The 21517-nt window shown below is 38.8% G+C and overlaps 1 protein-coding gene across 30 annotated transcripts in view; it reads left to right on the top strand.

Annotated features, from left to right (window-relative positions):
- The window catches only part of Nrxn3 (neurexin 3), a 1525607-nt gene that overhangs the window by 739549 nt on the left and 764541 nt on the right, over nt 1-21517 (top strand). For 21 of the 30 annotated variants that reach the window (XR_004518321.1, XM_033766716.1, XM_019204318.2 and 18 more), the window contains one exon: nt 14050-14169. Coding sequence is in view for 28 of the 30 variants with exons in the window: in XM_033766716.1 (XP_033622607.1) it covers nt 14050-14169 (120 nt within the window). In the remaining 2 variants the exon portion in view is untranslated. Of the gene's footprint in view, nt 1-3316; nt 3344-14049; nt 14170-21517 lie in introns of all 30 variants that reach the window. The other 9 variants (XR_004518320.1, XM_033766713.1, XM_033766714.1 and 6 more) reach the window with 1 other exon arrangement.

A 21517-nucleotide genomic window follows, 5' to 3' on the forward strand; every position in this document is an offset into this window, starting at 1 on the left:
CAGCACAGCAAACCATGCTCAGCCTGTTTCTGTAGATGTTCCGCTCTTCTTTGAGATATTAGCTAAATTTTACAAGTGAATGATAAAAATGATTCCTAACAGTAAAAAAAAAAAAAATCTAGTTTTGCCAACAGAGAGCATCAGTGACCACAGTCTGTGTTCCCTGGTGTCCTCCGTATGGCTGAATGGGTGACTCTACTTAATTGAAAGGCTGAGAGGAGGTTGCCCATGAGTCACTAGAATCTAGGTATTCGTTCCTCTGGTTGAGTCTCTTGGTCCTTTGTTTGTGCAATGTGTTGTGTTGTCTTTTGTTCCTTGTTAATTTACTGCATCTATGAGTTCATTCGTCTCCTGTGTTCCACCTCATGGACCATTCCTGTTTTTCACCAACCTCCATCTGTGTTCTCTGACTACCTTGCTGCACATTTTAGTGAAAACTTCTCAGCTTCATAGACTGACTTGTAGTTAGGATAACTGTTTCCCTCTCCCTAGGCATCAGCTGCCTCTACTATATTAGCATAAGATTGCTCTCTTCTACCACCTACGCCGTTCTTCCTTTAGCCAGAAATGCTTCTTACCTTCTGTTGACCAAATGTGGTCTGTGTGTGTAGAGAAAACAGCGCTGGGAATCAGGAAAAGCAGCCACTTGTGTTCTAGAAATGCACAGTTTCATTCAACTGAAAAAGGAAATTTGTCTTATTGGCCTGTTCTTAGTTCTTTCAGAAGCTAAAAGGCAGTGTTGGGATAGATGCAGCATTTGCAATTAAGTGGTCCATCCAAGTTTAGAAGATTACAGAATGATGGCAGTTCTAGTTATCCTTGATAATTAACATATCAAGTTAAGTCAGAATATAAATCACATATTTAAATAAGGCGCTATTCAAATGCTAAAATTTTTTATCATGCCATCAGTTTTTCACATGGAAAAGTGAAGAGTCATTCATTCAGCTGTAAAGTAACATTGCCCAAGAGAAATGAAATATAAATCATATAAACTAACTTTAAATTTCCTACTAGCTTTATTTTGAATGATATAATGTAACAGGTAAAATTAATTTTGCTTTTATATTTTATTTTACCTAACCCAAAATATACCACCACATATTGTGGTCGGGACATGTGATTGTTGCAAAATTATCGATAAATCTATTACGTTCCTTTGGTCACGTTAGGCCTTCAGAATTGATTGTGCCTTTTATACTTGCAGCCACCTCAATTCAAGCAACATGCATTGAAAGTGCTCTGTGGCCATAGGTGCTTGTGGCCACTGTACTGAAAGTACAGCTGTATAGGGTATTAAAGTTGGGGTAAAAGGAAATGCAAGTATAGTTTTGGATTAGAAGGAGATCTAAATTAACTTCCATAAAATGTATAGTATAAAGTGGGAAATGGACTTTATCTAAGATAGCTTAGAGAGCAGCAGTGAGAACATTAGCAGAAGGAAATTGCCCACCAAATTGGGGGAGATGCTGCAGCCCTGTGTGCTGTTCGTCATGACTCATCACATGCATTATGGTGGGTCCCGACCTTCCTCTCAGTACGAGTGATTGTCAAAGCCAGATATTGTGACTTGATGGCTTTCCCATCCAGATTCGTAGCAAATCCTATGGGCCTAATAACACTGCACTCTATTGCCATGGAGATAATTATGGCCGAGCATTATCACTGCCCTACTGGGTGGGATGAAGTGGAGGATGAGCCTCCGGGGAAGAAGGTCCTTGTTTATTGTACACAAATGACTTCGATAATTACCCTAAGTAGCCAGGAAAAATGGCCAAAAAGTGGGTTAAGGTATAAATTACTGTCACTGGAAGTTTGCACCATTGTGAATAAGCCCTTCTCAAAGAGCCCAGGAGCTTTGTAGGGTTCTGTGGAAATGAAGCACTGGAAGATAACGGGGAGGGAAGTGAAGGGCCCTGAACCCCGAAAAGGCTGCTGCAGAGAGATGTCATTCTCACTCCAACCTCTGGCACACAGCATGTGGCTTCCAAGAGAGCCTGTGGGTATTAGACAGTGTGAGAACCTTAGGCTATTTCTTGGCTTATTATTTCTATATGTAGAATAGTGAATAGGTATGGGATGAGATTTCATTACCAAGAAGTAAGGACCTGGTTCTCTTTAAATGGTAAATGTGCTTCATTCTCACATATTTAGGGTACACTGATCAGACATCACATGTATTCTTGTTAAAGTCATTGAAAAATGACATTTTAAGATCCTTAAGTAGTGGCTGGATGTATAATTTTCTCTACTATATCTGGCCATGGCAGCACATAAAAGGCAAAAGAGCTCAAATTTATTTTAAAAACTTACTAATCCACTCTTCTTTGGCTCTCTCTCTCTCTCTTTTTTTTTTTTTTGAGGCCAAACATATCTTCAAATAGGTTTTGATTTTATGTCTCTAATATATTGCAGAATGTAAAATTTAGAAGTTAAGTGAATTTCCCAGCCAACATCTGCCTGTGACTTTTGACTTCTCTGTTTGAGCTAGGATAACTTAAAATAATACCCGATTTAGTGCTTGGCTGGCCAATATCTCTTCCTCTCCTGAGGCCCCTTTGTTTCAGAGGCTAAGGCATTATTCTCTAAAAATGCTATTCCCTCACCACAGATGGTAAACATCTGAGAGAGACACATGTGTTTCATTTTGAGACTGGCATGAATGAATAAAAAGGACAATGGTTTGGTGCCTTTTTGCCCACAAATATTTGAGTTTGGCTGTAGTCTTATAAATTTAATAAACTGAGCTCTTTGGTGTTTTCAAATAAGTCACTCATTTTGAGAATCTCATGCTCTACTGACTGAGCTAACCCTAGCCTGGTGCCATGTTTCTCTGTGGCATCAGCAGTGGGGTTCATGTGGAGGGGGGGTATTCCCAGGGGACTCTTCCATGCCCGGCTCCAAAATGCTCTGAATTATTTTTGTGGGCTCTGTCTGATTGTACACACATGTCTTTCAGTCTGGCCATGCACTACCCTTATTGCTGGACCATCTGCCTTGAGTTTGGCTGTGTGGGGTTGGCTGACGTGGGAAGGCTCTTGTCACTCGTTGCTTGTGCTTTGTCAAGTCCACTGTTTCCCTGTCCCTGCTCTGCTGACTTGGCTCTGGGGAGACCTGCTGTGCCCCTGGTCTGTGTGTCCCTGTGTTTCCTTGTCTGTGCTGTCTCTGGTGAACCAGTAGAGCACTCATTTGTCTGTTTGAGTGATGTTGGTTATGCAGCGTGCATTTTTATTTTTCTGATGTTACCCTGGTTTATTCTACCTCATACTAACCTCTGGTTATTGTTTTCGCTTTTTCTGTTCTTTTGCTAACAAAGTTGCGTTGACCAAAGCTGACCTGCAAGGTAGAGAAGGCTCTTGTCCCCATTACCACTCTGGACTGAAAGATTCCCTGTGTAACCCTTGATATCTTCGCTTCAGATGGCTTCAAGCTGTCACGCCTCTGAGACAGCAGCCATTATGGGGAGGGGGCTGAAACCAGTGTTCTTCTGAAAGAGTGAAAGACAGCTCATGTCAATGCATGAAAAATAACTATACAGAGGAAATTCCATGGGGATTAAGAACACGATTCCATTTTGGGGGGAACCAAAGAAGTTTGATAGCATACTATACTGTGACTACTCACAAACACAGCATTCTATTCTGGAAATGATTAAAACCTCTTCAAGTGGTTGCCATGAAGGGTCTGGCTCCTTCTGATTTATTCACTATAGACAGAAGGCAGGACTTTGAAGAAGAATAAGAATAAAAAAAAAAACAGAAGGGGGTACTTAAGTTCTTAATTTATTATTTTCTAGGTTGGACAGGTCATTTTCTAGAGCAGGGCACTTAAGTGCTTGGGCCTTGTAAAAGAGAATATCATTTTCTCTTAACTCATTCTAAAGAAATATTTTAGGTATTTGGGGGATATTAATGTCATTAAAACATTCCAGTGATTTATATTTCTTATCGGGGATTCTTGTTGAGCACTTTAGTTTCCTGTTTTGCGATTTAAGGAAAAAAGCACTCTTGGGGAAGAAAGTCTTTCAGTTTTATTCAAAACACCCTATAAAATGCCCATATGTAAGATATCAGTGAATATTTATTACAGAAACTGCCTCTTCTGGGGCTGGGGATTTTGCTCAGTGGTACCACACCTGCCTCATAAGTGTAAGGTCCTGAGTTTGATCCCCGATACTGGGAAGAAAAAAAAAAAAAAGAAACTTCCTCTTCTAACTCACAGAGAGGCACCTTGTAAAGTCTTTAGTGGTCCTGTTGGCCCGGGGCTGTTTGACTCAGAATGGCAAGGGAGAAACAGGCACATTAGGTATCTTCTCACTTATTGTCAGGCAGGGAACTGAGCTTCAGACAGCCCCTTCAAAATTTGCAACAGCAAATATTGAAGTGGTTAAGGCAAAAACCCCATAAAAGAGTGACTTGTCATCTAAAAGATCGTTTACTTTGCTCTGACTTATTAGTCTTATGCCATGTAAGTAACCAGTGCAAGCACCTGTCTCAGGAGGACATCAACTAATAAGGACCCTCTCTAATCATCTGACTATCTGTACCTCATTTCTCTTTACCTGCTCTGAGGAAATTTTGAGCTATACTAAAATTCATGAAAAGAAAAGAACATACACTGGCTAATACTTTGAGGTCTAAGAAAACTTTCCAATAATATTCAAAGCATGTAAGTTGCTCTTGATAATATTATAGTACTATGTAAATGGAAGAATGGGTAAGGAGGCAGGATTTGGTCTATAGTGCAAGACGATCCCAGATTGTTGAAGATCCTTGGGACCAGGTTTAGTAGCTCAAACTGTACAGCTAGCTGCATATCTTCCTAAGCTTTGCTGTTCTTCAGGGTGACAACTACATGGATTTTGAATTTCTACACCCTAACACAGGACCTCTCACATACAAACGTCATACACAAAATAATCTTCAAGTCCCATCTCAAGGGAAAATGGTTTGTGACTGTCATACTGAGAAGCGATTGAGCTCCACAACTGTTACTAATTGTTTACCAAATAAAACCAACAGGTCTCTACAACTGTTATCCTCTGGTTAAAAAAAAAAAACTAAATTGTTTATCAAAATATAAGCACAGACTTGGGAACAGGAGAGTTTTGAGTATCCCTTTTCTTTTTAGAGAAGGAGTCTAATCATCAGCATAAATTTTAAGTTATTACTCTGTTAACACAGACTTTCTTCAGTTCTTGGAATGACTTGACAATCTCTTTGCTTGTGACAGGAGCTGCTATTCTTTGTAATTATTTTGGTTCACCTTGCTCTTTCCCTGTATTATGGCAAATGAGCTTTGCTATGCAAATGCTTTCAATTTTTATTTTTCTGACACTGGGATACAGGCCATCACTCATATGCTGGCTTTTTCCTCTGTAACCTGTTGGCATAGAGAGTATTAATTACCATTCAGTGAGAAAGGCAATAAAACATAGACAATGAAATGAGGCAGACAGAAATGCAGGGGCTAACATATTCAGAAGGAAATCCCACAGTAAGCTAAAGAAGCCACATGTGAAGTCCTGATAGATCAATAGCTTGAATCCTCCTATTGTTGTGTTGTGGAGTAGTGGTGCTTTAATTTTTTCAATTTCACCCTTCATTATATTTTGCACTTTAGCAGGAACCAAATGTCAGCTATTCAGTAGTCAATACAGAGCAACAGACACTAAGCTAGGTAATAGGGATCTAAGTGACTTTGGTCTCTGAGGAGGTGCAGTCATTAACCTCAAAGAAGCCAGTAGATCAGCCAACAGTTACATTGCAGATTATGTATTTTTCCATATGAGCATGGAGGAGGCCAGCTGGACACTGTGAGCAGAGGGTGGTTAAGGTGGATGCTCATGCAAAGTCTTCTCAGGCAGAGTTTGTGTCTGAGTGAAGGACGAGTGTATTTCAGATGGATGCGTGGAGGAAGCACATGTAAGAGCTTGACAGGCTTAGGGAACTCGAAGAAGACCAGTTGTGCGGAAGTAATGTGTGCGTGAAGATGGGATAGAGGATGAAACCGGGAAGTCATACGGAGATAGGTGATGGAAGGCTTGTCCTGGAAGGGGTTGGGCTCATCCTGTGGATGCTATAAGGGGAAAAGTGATTTGAGTTAGATTTTAATTGTGTCACCCACTACTGCCTCCTGGGTAGAGACTGGACGAAATGGACAGGACCTGAGAGTGGAGACCAGTGTTAGCAGGGAGGCAGTATAGTTAAGACAGAGAGAAGAGATGACCCCTAAGGCCTGGTACTTTACGTTCCCAAGGAGGGGAAGATGTTTTCCTGTCAGATGAAGCCTCAAGGACCTGGGGATAAAACGAGCTCTTTCTCCTGTTTGACCTACCCTCCCCTGCTGTACTGCATTCTAGTTAAAAGCATATCTACTCGCGCATTATATGAGAGACTCCTGGAAGAACCTCATGGACAGTCTCGATTTCAGGTCAGACTGCACCTCTCCCAGCTCAGAGAGGTCATGTGAGCAGAGCTATGTATGGTGTGCTCCTGAGGCAGTGGCAGGCGTGCCCTCCTGTGTGGCATTGAGGTGCAGACTGTATCAGTGTCCCCTGCACAGAATGACAGTTTTGACATAAGCTTTAAAAAGGGTTTTCTGATTTGCAGTGTGAAGGAGGTATATCACTGGAAAGGCAAATACTGAATAAAACCTTTCTGGGTAAGAAGGAGCTAGAGAACTACCAAGAAAGCAGGCATTTTCCCCTGTGAGAAGTGAGGTAGGTGCCAGGCACGCTGAGGAACACAGGTGCTTCCTCAGTTAGGTGGTTAATGAGAATAATTTCTCCTCACTTTTCTAGAAATGGATGTTGACCAAGTACCCAAATGGTGGACAGACAGGTGAGGCACTTGCATTGATAAACTCTGGACCTGAATGATAGTTGTTTTGAGAAACTCAATGTATTGAGTTTGAGTGTCCTAAAACTCTCAAGGTTCTTTTAAGGCATTTTAGTTGAGTGTTGTTGTCTGCCTTTAGCAGACAGATGAAAGTTTAATTCTCCAACTTCCTTTATTGTGAGGAGTATAGTTTTCCATTTCATTTTCTCCAAAGCCAAAAGCTAAATCACATTTTTCACTGTATTTTATGTAATGTAATGTAATACCTGACATAATAGAAATTGGTTCTTCCAGAATGATTTGCCATGTGGGAAATAATAAAAGGGGAGAGGAATTGATGTGACCATCCCACAGGGGTTCCAACCTTTTTCAACATTGCATGAGCAAGGTTTATCTCCAGAGAACTATGTAAATATGGCTTACTGCCTGTATTAGTCAGCTTTCCCATTGCTGTTACACAAAACCCAACATCCATAAATTTCAAAATGAGAGGCTTAATATGTTTCATGTTTTAAAGGAATTCAGTCCATGTTCTGCTGGCCTCTGTGTAGAAACAAGGTGCATGCCAAAGCAAAGCTGCTTAGGTAATGGCAGCTGGGAAGCGGAAAAAGATTACAGTGCCAGAGAGGAAGGGTCAAAGAACCAGACACAGACCCTGAGGCTCACCCAGGAGTGTGTTCCACCAATTCCCCAGGTAGATTCCAAAGTCAAACACTCTAGTTCCAAAGCACCCTAATCTCTGCACTATCTTAATTTGTCTTATTTTGGGATGCCTCACTAACTAAACACCCAACCAGAACAGGAAGAGAACACCTTTTTTTCCCAACAGGACTAGTAAGACTGCTTACTGAGAGACTGCTTGGTATAAGCACATGCTTAGTACTCGGCATATTATGTCTCCATTATGACCTTGACTTGACATGATGATGCAGTTAGGTGACACGTTGTATCGGTAGATACCATCATGTTTCAGGGGTGACTTTATAACCTTTGCACTTATTATCTCATTTAAACCTCATACCTGTGAGATAGTATAACTAGCACTATAAACTCTAAACTTCTCCTGTTGAGCAAGGCTCTTCTCTTTAGCACCAATCCCCTCAAAGTGAGATAATATGCAGATGCCAGCCTCAGAAGGCCAGCAGCCTGTTTTGTTTTTCACCTGAAAGAGGAAGATGATCTGAATTGTCAAGATCTGCACGGTCTCTTGCTCTCCCCTTCTCCTCTGTCCCTTGCCCACATGTAAGTAAAGGACAAGATAATGACTTGAGGCAATTGGCCGTCTCTGTCTCCTCAAGCTAGCTTTAAATAAATGACCCCCTTTTAACTCAGATACATGGCATTCTTTGATTTGCTCAGTGGTTAGCAGACAAACATGAGTGTATGAGTCTAAGTGGCTAGGAACAGTTGCAATGATTTCCATTACCATTATGAAGATGGAGGAACTGAGGTCCAGAGTTTACATAGGCCAAAGTCACATTGCTAGGAAAAGATAATCCTGGATTGTAAAGCCCCTAATGTTTTCCCCTGCTCCATCTTATAATGTCCCTATTCTCAAAGCAGGAAACAAAGAATATCTGAGTGTCTTCAATTCTGACTTTATAGATGGCAGTTTTCTTATCAACAGTGTTTTAATAATTTCCAGATGATATTTTCAGAATACTAATTAAAGTGTTTTAAATTTCCTTCTTTTTGTTAAGCATGGCCTTTGAGCCCTTCCCGCCTCCATTAACATACCCTCTATTGCCCCAAGGACCATGACATCAGTGCTGAAAAAGAAAAGGCTGGTGGAGAGGCCTAATGACTTAGGAAGGCTTGTGCATGGTTTTTATAAGCAAAGTTTGATCTCTTTATTGGGCCTTTGTGACCCAGGCACTCCTGAAAAGAGAGAGTAGAGAGAGCAAGAAAACTTTCTGATACCAGCCGTCCTCTCACCCTAACAAACACCCTGACTGGGCCATTTATCAACTTCTGCCTCTCCATTGTCAAGGAGATGTCCCCTGGGTAAATCACTTCCCTCTGAAGGTGTAATTATGCTTTCCAGTTCATTAGCCATTAAGGACAGTGCAGTGCTGGTACCAGCACTGGGATTTTCAAGAACTCAGCAAGCTGGGTGACATGCTGTAACATGTTACTGCTCCAAGTTGGCAATGGTGGGAACATTGTACACTACTAAAACCAGCATGTTGCAAATCAGTTTTTCTTCATGGAGTGCTAGTTATGAAGCATAAACCACTGAGCAAAGACTATTGGAGACTGAGACTCATGAAGGCATCTTCGATTTAACCAGTTCCTGTGATCATTTCATACCTATTTTGTACCTAGTGTGATTGAGGAGAGTTAAGGTTTTATTGAAATGGCCACTAATGTGAGACCTTATTGTCTTCATTCAGCACCCTGATTGTGGGAGCTTTTAAACTCCCCTTGGTGAAGAGGAAGCCATGAGCAACTAAGCAAGCTTGATAAGAGCCTGTTCAGTGCCTTGCTAATCAGTGAAAGGCATAGCCTCCGCCTTCAAGATGCAAAGCTGGTGCTGGTTTAGTAATCTTTACCCTTTAATTAAATTGGGGCATTTGAGGCATGTGTGTGGTTCTGGGAACATACTTTTTGATACCAGTGTGCTGTGCTTCATGTAGAGCTTCCATTTCAAGGAAGTTCATGTGAGAGACACTCTGTCTGCCATCTTTTGATTTTCTAGAACTTGAAGAGGCATTGACTAAATCAGGCTTCCTGTGGTGCTGAGGTGGATTTGAGCAGTATCAGCCATGAAATGACAGTGTGGGACAGTTCTTAAAGAGAAAATCAGCCTCAGATTCAAGAATGATAGGAAACTGGTCACAGCCATCATATTATCATCATTTAAAAAAAAAGCCCTAAACAAAAGATTCCCCACAAGAAAAAAAAAGACACAATTTTGTTTTTCAGTGAAGTAAAAACAGAACTGGGTGGGCCAGGGATATAGCTCAGTGGTTACAGTGCCTCCCTCACAAGTACAAGGTCCTGAGTTCAATCCCCGGTACCAACAAACAAACAAACATAAACAAAAAACAGAACTGGGTGTTTGAAACCAAAGTACTAACATTATTAATAACTTATTCATTATTATTTTCAGACACATTTCAGTTGCCTGGACACTTTCTCCAGTAGACAAAGAGAAGTCCCCATCTTTTCTTAAAAACAAAAGTAACTGTGAGCATGGGTTACATATCAGACACAAAAATGCTACTCACCATCCTTATACAGGGCTTTCGTAAGGCCTCTATGCATTTTAAGCTATGAATACTAATAATGAGAACAGAGGATTGTGTATGTATACCATTCCAAAGGCTTGTGTTATCATAGAATATCTGGTATTTGACTTGGAAGAGAGTCTTTTAGAAAAAAAATTTGACTATTCTTTAAAATGTGATTATATGTACATGCATTTCATAAAGATTTTGTTCAATTGGACAAAACTAGACCTTCCTGTTTATTTTGATTTTGACTTTGAATTGAAATGATACTTGAACATTTATTTCCTTTGTAAAAAAAAAAACGCTTTAGTTCTTTGAAACTTTAAAATATTTAATGCAGTGTATGGCACATAATAAGTGCTATATAAATCACATCAGTTGTTATATTTGCATTATGATTTGTACAAGATAACCTTACATCAATAGATTTGTAATGAGAAATATTCTTGAAACTTCTCCCAACAGAACATATTTCTATCTCTTTTTTTCCTTGAGACATTGATATCTATGTGAAATATATACTTTTAGTGCACTGACATGAAATGCACTCTGTTCAAAAATAATGTACTGCAACTATCTGAAGTAAAATTGTCATCTGCAAAATATTCTGAAGTCTAACCAAGGCTCCTATTCAACACAAACTGTACCTAGGCTTGGGGACACAAGAGAGTTCTTTTCTCAATATCTGGTGAAAGGACATGTGGCTCATCATCAAAGCCAAGGAAGAAACATGGTCGGACACCACCCAACCCATTTTTGAAAAAATAGATGGCTTCAAGTAAAAAAAATTATTTTTGGGAGCTGATGTGGGTAAATTCTTGAAGTAACTTCTTAGGGATAAGAGTGAATGAGTCATTTGAAAATATAGGTGAGAGACAGAGAGGCTGTGAGTCCAGTGAGAGCAAATGGATCTGAAGACAGGGATGGGCCTGAGGGGTGGGGCCATGGTCCTGAACTGGGCACGGCTGCCAGGATCACCTGGAAGCCCCTTCCAACTGAGATCTCTTGTCCTGGCACTAGAGGCTATGTCTGGGTGGAGCCTGAAATGAGCTTTTTTACAAGTTCTCAGGAGATCCAGTTGCTGCTGATTTGGGGAGAACACGCTGAGTGTTTTTGTGCCAGAGAGGAACTGAAAAGGAAAAGGGGTGGCTGGTGCCCTCCAAGCCCGGGGCAGGTAGAGAAAGAAGGCTGGAGAAGGAAGCAGGAGTCTAGCAACTGAAGCCTTGAGAGGAGATGCGCATTCAGTCCCAGACTGATGAGAAGCCGGTGAATGTTCTGCTGCTCCACAGTGAAAGGTTCTTGGATGGCTATGAAATAGGAAGTTGTCCTGGATCATCTGGTTCCACACAGTGTTTACTCCTTAGTGCACATAAAGATCAAACTCAGAGAAATTCAGAAATAACCTATAATCTCCTCTGTATTTTATTTCTGACCATGCTTTGACAAGTGAGCAAGATTTACTTCTTATTTGGCCAAGCAAAACCGTGCTCCCACACTCGGGGTTGGACACCACTACCCCAAACCATTTTGCAAAATGCACGAGACAAAAAGCAAATCAGGGACAAATACAACTCAAATTAGGTCAAATTTACTGAAACACTTTCTCTGATCTACACCACAGATTGAGTGCAGAAAAGACCTAGCATGTTACATGATTTCTTCCGGCAAGTAGCATTTGATCTTTGGGTGATAAATAGTAAAAACTTGAAACAATTAGAAAATTACATAAGCAGAGGATGGTACAGTGTGTGATAAAGTGCTAAGTTCAATGTTATCATTTGGAAAGTTTAATGCATATATTAAGTTCCGTGGCCACTAAGATAAGGGAGAATTATTTAGTTACCAGAAAGTATTTCATCTGAGTGAAGCATTCAGGCTGGTCTTTTGGAAATGGTTAAAATGTGGAGTTAGAGGAGAGGAAAAGGGCACGGAAAAGGTTTTGTCTTCAGATTCAATCAACATGCAAAGAATTATTGTTTTTTCCCCAAGTTTTTCCTCTTCTGCTGCTTTTCAGGGGAAAGCTTTCCACGCATTTCTGATTCTTGAATACAGTTGAATTACTAGTCCATTGTCTGGTGAGAGGTATTTGGTCAGGAAGCCCTGTGGACTTCTCAAAAGCTTTTATCCTTTGAAAGAAGCTGTCCTGATTTGCCATTTTTAATGAAACTTGTATGACACAATGCTGAAGTTTAGGACCCACTGAGAACGTGACCGTGTATTTCCTTTCATCTCTACATGGGGGAACCAGATGGCAAATAGGAGCTGCAGAAGCACAGCAGCCGTGCTGTCCCCCAGTGTCAGTAATGGCCGTGAACGTTCTTACATCCTATCCGTGTGGCTTTGTCTTATGAGTGTTAGCTTTACTGCTTCCGTCTTTCATCAATAAACACAGAATGTCTTACTGTCCAGAAGGTGAACCCTTTGTAGTCCTGTAGCTCTTTTGACCCTGAATCCTTCGGATGCTGCATGCTTGCATTTCATATTCTGTGCCTGGGTGAGGCATAGCTTGTAAATTGCAATATATGCGGTGATTGTTATGTGTGTTTTTTTTTAATTAACCCAAGTGCTTTTGTGCATTAGTTCCTGACACATTCGACGAGGCAAAGACCTCTTGTCTTTTGCTGAGGCTTTTTGGGAAATCCATGGAGTTATCCTGAATATTAAGATATTTTATGTTAGCTCAGACATTCCAAAAGGTATGGGTTTATTTGGAAGCCCAAGATTAAGGCAGAAATATGAAATAAAAAAAGAGAATGGTTTAAGAGAAGTGCCAGGATGACTTACAGAGAGATTTTAATGACAATCTGTAAGGTACAGATAGCCAAACACTTTTTTGACTTTTCTACTCTTAGTAAAAGATTCTGAGAATGCTTCCAAATTAGGTGCACTTTTTTCTTATAAATTATGTACATGTACCATCATTCTTATGTATTATTACCATACGACACACAAAAATAAAAATAACAAAGAAGGTGATAAAAAGTAGCAACTATCTAATATTTTCTTCCTGTTTGGAATCCTGTTTGGAATTCCTGTTTGGAATAAATAGGCTTCATTTAAGAGGATTCACTTCTAAAATACCTGAAAAGCAGTATGGTATAGTGAAATGGTTGTCAAACTTCAGGTACATCAGAATTTTCTGCAAACTTATGAAACAGACTTCTGTCTTTTCCCAAAATTTCTAATTTATGTCAGGAATGGGAGCAAAGCTTTGTATTCTGACAAATTTTCATTTTTTGCTGGTCTAAGGACTACACTTTGAGAACCACTGGTGTAGGTAAAAGCAGATTCTTAAAGTTAGTCTCCCGAAGGTGGACATGAGCATTCTTGACAAAATGTTTTACCTCTCTGAGCTCAGGTTTTTAAATCTATTAAGTGAAGGAAATCAAAATTACTTCCCCCTTAGAGTTTCTGGACAGCTGAATGAGGTAATACAGATAAATTGCTTAGTATTCAGTACTTACCACCCGCAAAATAGCAGCACAATTTGAGTGCTTTCTCTTGCTCTTCCTCCCCTTATCGTTGTCAAAAAACATCTTTTTCATGTCACAAATTAGTATTAGGAACATTTAGCTTCAGGATTCAGCATTTTGCCTTATTTCATTACATCATGAGAATGCATTTTTTTCTACTTGAGCATTATACATGAGGAAAAAAACATGCTCCTGGTGAGATTATCTGTCTAGCTGAGTAGTTGAGATGAAGCTCTTCTGCAAAGTCCACCTAAACAGGAACAGTGTGTTCAGCCCTCTCCCTTTTGTGTGTAATTTTTGACCGTTTGTGGCTGTGTACATTTCTGTCATCTGTTGTGTATACTCAGTTCTCATTGCATGTGATCAAGTTGACACGTTTGGTGGTTGTGTTTTTGAATGTTTGGAGGCATGAGAACGGTAAATGCAGGTGATTTCTTTGAATTTGACTACATTTTAATGTTTCCCCTGTCCTTCTCTTTTCTCTTTCTTCTTGTGAATTACTAGGACCCAGTACCACCTGCCAAGAAGACTCTTGTGGCAACCAGGGAGTCTGCATGCAACAGTGGGAAGGATTCACCTGTGACTGCTCCATGACGTCTTATTCTGGAAACCAGTGCAATGATCGTGAGTACAATCTTTCCATACTGGGCTTTTTGTCAAGAGGTTTAGAGAAACTTTAAGGGGCCATATGTAAAAAGATGGCCTTTTTAAGAGATTGATAAATAATTCTGTCCTCCAGAAATTTGGAAAATAAGTGACTAGTGTTCTTACAGGAAAAGCACAAATACATCTTTTGTTCAATAATATTAAATATTCTCCCATTTTCTTACCCTCCATGATTATCTTTAAATTAGAATACCTGTGCCTGAAAAACAACTAAACAATTTAGGTCACACTGCCTAAATGGACTGTATCTATTTGGCTTATGCATGCATAGTTATTCTGTTTGTATATACACCTGTATTTTGTGAGTATCTCACATGCAAAAATCTGGAAATTTGGCTTCTAGTGGAAGACAGCTTGTGGTTATCATTTCTGCTGACTTAGAGGACTGATTTCATATAAATTATTTTAATACCAGTGGTAGAGAGATGACAATGTTAAAAGCATCTATAATTTGTGTCTCCACCTTTTTTCTCATGGTATTTTTCTAACACGGCCATTTTAAAGACAAGCGAACAACTGAGATTTGCTGAAAAGTCTTGACTTTGTGCTAGTTGCTGATTTGCTAAATGCAACCATCAAGGTAGAAATTTGTTTTAAAATATAAACGTATTTGCATATTATAGTTTGACCACATACAAGCAGGTATCCATTACAATGCTATGTTCTCTTGCCTATTTGGTTTTTATTGAAAACCTTATTTCCCAGCTATTTTTCATATGTGTGGGTACCTCTTTAGTTCCCATTTTCATATTTCAAAATAGCATTTTGTTCCATATGCTGTGTCATTCTTTTAAGATACATTAAGGGGAAATGGTGAATATAACAATCTAGAGAGAAAATGATGTGATACCCTTTCATCTAAATATAAGTATATGTCTCTCTCTGTCATGCAAATGTTACAATGTCTGCAAAGGGTTTGGAATCAGATTGCTTATGTCAAGTATTTTATTGTTATTGAAAATCCTCTTTCCATATTTATGACTTGGAAACACTGTTGTATTCGGAAACAGGCAGTTATGTTATGGTCCAATCCGGGGCACCTGGGGAATTGTGCTGTATGCTATTTCTTTTCCCTTAAACTTGTCTGCATAGCACTCACTAGGAAGGCATTTTTCTCTCTAACTGGTGGCATAATGCTTCTTTATCCTCACAAGTTTATTCCTTATCACACATGCATCTCATTGTAAGTATAAAATGGTCAGGAAGAGATTCTGTACACCAAAAAGACAGAAAGGTAAGTTTCTCTTACTGCAGTGAATGTGCATGATCTTTACAAGGTATGTATGTATTTTCTTGACATTGACAAGTTCCTTTCTGTCACTCAGGGCCAGGTGTTTTCTGGTAATGCTCAACCATGATTCTTTCCAGTCTTCCACAGTTGTTTTTGTTATTTTGTCAAGAGCGGATTGTGTAAGTCGGGGATGTGAACTATCACACTTGAGCAATTTGCTAGTGTATAATGAACTAAAGCTTGGTTTCAGAAAATGTCACCCCCCAGATGGGAATAAGTTCTCATGCCTCAGAACCATTTCTATGAAATCCAGGCTTAGGGTAATGTACTTTGGATTTTGTTCCGTAAACACTATAGTTGAGATTTTATTTTAGAAGACCTAGCAACAAAAATTGCTGATAGAGCCTGCTTTCCTGGTCCTCTCCTGGAGGGTGTACCTATTGGATAACAACACAGGAAGGATACAAGTCCATTTTAATTGCAGGATGTGACAAATGCATAGAAATAAAAATACAGGATGTGATTATAATATTCACATATAATTTTTTTTTTTTTGTACCAGGGATTGAACTCGGGTCCTTACGCTTGCGAAGCAGGCGGCTGATCCACTGAGCTAAATCCCTGACCCCTGATATAAAGTTTTAATGAAACCCAGCCAGATAGATTAAAATAACAGGTTACTTAAAATTGTTACAATGCATGAACCTGTATCCAAACATTAGCATCTAAGGCATTTGGGAGATCTTTTTTGAAACTAGCATCAGTCAGTTTGTCTCACCTAGCAAATCAGCCTCACTGCTTTACATCACAGACCATTATTTTTTATATTGACAATGACTCTTAGATTTGTAATCTATTTCATTTTACAGACATTTTAAAAGCAAAGTTACCTATATGATGATAGTCTTATGCTTTTACCTCCGTTAATAAATTCTTGGGAGCTTTGTCTATACAAGAAGCTGAGTGTTAATTTTTTGTGTCACTAGCATATGCTTAGCCTGTATTTAGTTGAAACAACACGAATATGACTCCATATTATAAGTGCCTTCAGTGGCATGTATCATTTATCAAATTCTTGGAACAAAAACATTCTGTAGAGGGCCGGGGATTTAGCTCAGTGGTTTGGTGGCCTGCCTTGCAAGCGCAAGGACCTGCAAGGACCCGAGTTCAATCCCCGGTACCAAAAAAAAAAAAAAATTCTGTAGAAAGCTGTATATATCTAAGTTTATTTTTCTTAAGATAAAAACCCCAACAAAAAAAAAAAAAAAATTCTGTAGAGAGCTGTATATATCTAAGTTTATTTTTCTTAAGATATTTTCATAAGACTGTGTAAATTGGTTAGAGATGAAATCTAATGGCAAAAGGTGTTTTGGAATGGGGGCAGAATTTTGAATCTCTTTTTTTCTATGATCTGTTTCTCGGAGAAACAGCCTGATACTCAGCTAATGCAAGTGGAAACCTGGCAATTTATTACTGCACATACAAAAATAGAAACCTCTTCAACAGGGAAATGGCGAGGTTTTGTATTTTTCAAAATATGTCTTTAATCTGTTGTGTGTAAAAAAGTTCATTGTATTTGGCCATGACTGGTAAGCTTCAAAAGAAGTATGTGTAGTTTAGGATCTTCTTCACTTCTTCTAGCACTGTTTCTGTCACTCATGACTTTCGATTGTTTTCCTTGCCTTTTACCAAGTATGTTGCTTGATTGACGGTTCTAAGGTGCTGTTTCATAGGTGTTGTCCCCAGGAGTTCAGTGTCCATTTAAAAAGTTCGTCTTGTTAAACATGAGTTGACCAAAGTTGGGCAGTTTTCCCTTTACTCCGTCAGTTTTGCATGAGCACTGTGGCCAAATGGGTGCAGTGGGGTGCATTTCTGGCTCACGCTGAAGAAGATATGATTGCGAAGGTGTGGCACATATTGGGTGACGGTTGCCTTGTGTAAAAGTGAATCTCTTACACAGGATTAAACTTTGAAAAAATGATTTGACTAGAAAGTAGGTACATTTGATTTCTAAATAGTTTAAATAGGACTTCTCACGATTTTCTATAGGATAAGAGTGTGGAGAATGTTATGCAGGAGCAATTTTGAGTTAATGTAGGATCCAATGAGATCTATGGAAGGACACAGAGGTGATCTTCTTCAGAGAGAAGCTTTGGTTCTTCAGTAGGTCAAAAGAAATGAGGTTGACTTCCCAGTGGATGATTTCTACCTGAGAGCCAATGCACATACTTTGTATTTTGGTTATATGTTTATGCCTTGCTTGAGAACACCAGAAAAATTAAACCTTACAAAGGTTCCTGTATGGTCATTGTTTTTGAATATTGGATTCTGAATGGTATTTTAAAGCAGACTGAGAAGCGGGAAATTCAAGCTATTCAAAGCTGTTACACCTTCAGACAAATCCAGAGTCACGGTGTCACTCCCCTTGGAGCCCTGGCTTAAGTTCCATTCTCCTTCTTGGTATTGAAAAAATTCACCGAATTCATCTCTCCTGCGCGCACACACACACACACACACACACACACACACACATGCTCACCCAGACAGACATATATGAAAGGGTTGTCATCTTTAGGGGCTTCATGAAAATAGTCCTTTTAAACATTTCACGTCTGTCCTTAACGACACTATTTCCTCCTTTTCTCTTCATGCAATTGGTTAGAGTGGCTAACAGTTTGGAGATTTCCCACTCCTGGGAAAGCAGATGTGGGACATCCCATGGCACATGAGTTCTTAATGCATATCAAGTGCCTGGGTTTAGGATTCAAGTGTTTACACTGGCTTTGTGGGATAAGGAGGGTAGAATGAATGTGGGTCCTCAACCCACTCTCACCAGATATCTGTCCTGTGCTACATTTCTGGCTGTACCCTGCAGGCTACTTGTTGGAGAAATTGTTAGGTTCACACTGGCATGTGATAATAGGTGTTCTTTGCTTGCAGCAAATCAATAGTGAGCAGCTGTGGATCGTGCAGATAGTGGGGTGAGAAGCGCCTTTTCAGACACTTTTCTGCTGGAGTGGCTGTTAAGCTGCACTGTTAGCTATTGATTGGCCTTTTGGTTTTTATTTATTGTGTGGGTTTATTTATTTTGTAATGTAGGTTGGTGTATTGATTAAATCTGTTAAAAAAACATTTCCTAATTCAGGCTTCAGAAAAAAATAAGCAATATATGTGTTACTTAGTGTACAACCAAGGGGACAGCTGTGCATATACTAACTCTGTCTCTAGGTTCCAAATATGCACAAAGCCATTTCATGCTTTAGTTATATGTTTATACCTTGCTTCTGTTTTCAGGTTCTGTCTTTCCAGCAAACAGACCCTGTTTTAGTGTACTTTCCAGATATTTTGCTGGTTAGGTCTTGGTGTATTTTTATTCACTCATGAGACATTTCTTATTTGCAGAGATGATCATGAATAAGATAAGGTCTGTTCTCAGAAACATTTGAGTCTAATGGGAGAAGACACATATGAAGGTGTTTCAGTAGAAATATGAATGCCATACAGTAAGAAGTCATAAAGTGGAGTAATGGCCACTGTCCCTGGGGTTTAAATGCCATGAAAAAGCTTAGTCGCTCTTAGCAGAGATTCTTTTGAAGAATGGTGAGCCTTGACGATTGTATAACTACCTCCCAAGAAAAAAGTGCTATAAAGAGGGTGGAGAAGGAAAGATGGCCTTCCAGAAAGCAAGCAGAGGAAAGGATGTTCCAGCCACAGTTACCATTCTGATGCTTTCCTTCTAGTCTTTCAAGAGTTTATACCATTATAATTATACATCTTCAAAATCTGTTCTTTGCTTTACTTGGATTAACATTGCAGGCTATCTTTTTTTGAAGATATAAGAAACATTATTCAATTTCCTAGTCTCCTTTAGTAGAATGTACATTATAGCACTTACTTGTTGGGGAGGGATACCCTCTTCCCACATTAAATCTATATTTGTAGGCCTAATAGGACACAAATCTTGATAAATGTCATTGAATCGTTAGTGAATATTGATCTTGAAAATTTATTTTAAATGGTTGATTGGTAGTGTATAACTTATAAATTATAAAAGATACCATAGCATAGTTGTGAATTTAATTGGCATTAGAATAAAACTGGTTTAAATGCCAGTCCTGATTCTAACACTGTGAAATTGAATTTACTCACTTTAGCTTCTGGAAACTTTGGTATAACACAAGGGAGGTCAAAGATACTTAATTAAAAGTGAGGTTGATTTTTATTATTAACAACAATAATATTTGACATTCAGCAAGTCCTTATCATGTTCTGTAAAATATGCTAGGACTTTTGTGAAGATATCTTAGTACCATTAATCATCCCCAGATTTTTCAGAAAATTGACCCAAATATGGTCCTGACTTTAAAAGAGAAAACTTAGATCACAGTTAGGAAGTAACCAAGTTAGAATTTGAATCCAGGTCTGACTTATATGTAATTTTACATTCTTATTTGCTTCGCTATTACCTAGTCATTATTAGGATAATATTATTTAATATATGTATTAATTGTTAGACTAAGTACAGAATCCCAGGAGAACAAGGATTCATAACCAACCGAATTATGTAAGTTATAGCATTTGTTCTTTATTACTTTACCATCTCTTGGAATTCTGAATACCTTAAGGGCTTTTGTCTTGTTACTTAGGTTAGGCCATTTAGAATTAGAAAAACTTCAGTGGTTATAGAATTAGGATATTTTTTTATTCCCAGTTTATTGTCATTCTCTGTGAACCTGCCTAGACCATCTGTTTCCCATATCCTTACTTTACTTCAGTTCTAATGTATGTCCTCTAGCATAGTGGAGGAGATCTTTGATGTAGAATGGAAAGACCCACGTTCAAATCTTGTCTTTGTCACTTGACATCTGTATTACCTTGAACAAATTAATTCATCTATTCTTTCAAAATTAAGATATCCATGGGTCTTATCTTGATGGAGTGTTGTAAAGATAAGTTTAATCTACTACCACTAAGACATTTAGGACATGGTGCTTTAAAGCCCCGTCAGGATTGTTGGCTACTTATTATTCAATCAGTATTCAAAAAGTTCAAAGCATGACTTGTACAAAAACAATTTTCATAAAGTTAAAACCAACAGTCATGAAAATATAGAAAGAATGCATGTCAAATTTATTTAACTCCTTAACATGGGAAGCAACAAGATGGCAAAAGTGGAAACAAGATGCAAATGAATACTAGATGAACTCAATTATTTATAGTCATTTGTAAATTATTAGAATGCAAATTTTAGGTTAGGTTAAAAAAAACTAGCCCATATTCCATTGGGCAAATATCCCTGGTGTTATGTTTTTGTACTGAACATACATATCTCTACTGAAAAAAAAAATCTACATGTTATTTCACAGAGTTCTGGGTCCCAATAAATAGTAAGTATCTGTATCAAACTGGTACATCCAAAAAATGGAATTAAATATTTCTCAAGTGAACCTATTAAACAGAATCATTATGTGACATTGAAAAGGCATGTGGTTATTTCTTTCTCACCCTTTTCCTGGCTTTTGAGTAATTTTAATCTTTTTTCACCTTAAATACCTCTCTACATTTCACTTTTTAACTGTTTAACTGTATGCGAATCACTGGGCTGAATTCACTGTTATTTAAACCTCACGACAACTCTAGAAAACCAGTTGTGATCCCAGTTTCATAGAAGAAAGGAGGATTGGGTTTGCTCAAGGTATAAAGCTATTAGCAAAGACTCAGTTGTGTTTTCCTGGCTGCACGTGGGGCCTTTGGACTGCCAAGGTCTTCTGGATGCCTCTGGAGCTTCTTGATGAGGTCTTCATGCACAGGGATTCAGAGTCACATGAGCTACAGAACTTACCTACTTTTGATAGCAGTGTAATCAGTGTAACTTTTAGCATTTGTATTGTTATTTGAGGAGGTACTGTATTTTTCCATTTTTACTCTATTCATTTTAAACAGTGGCATCAGTGGGACTGATCTGCTCAGGTAACAAGACCAGAAGTCTCATTAAACAGGGATTTTTTTAGCTAGTTTGGTTCATCTAGGCAGGCAGAGGGCTAAATGCAGTCAGAAAGGCAGAGGAGAACTGTG

The sequence above is a fragment of the Fukomys damarensis genome, unplaced genomic scaffold (genome assembly GCF_012274545.1).
Source record: "Fukomys damarensis isolate Sample0158 unplaced genomic scaffold, DMR_v1.0_HiC HiC_scaffold_21, whole genome shotgun sequence".
In the NCBI taxonomy this organism is placed as follows: domain Eukaryota; kingdom Metazoa; phylum Chordata; class Mammalia; order Rodentia; family Bathyergidae; genus Fukomys; species Fukomys damarensis.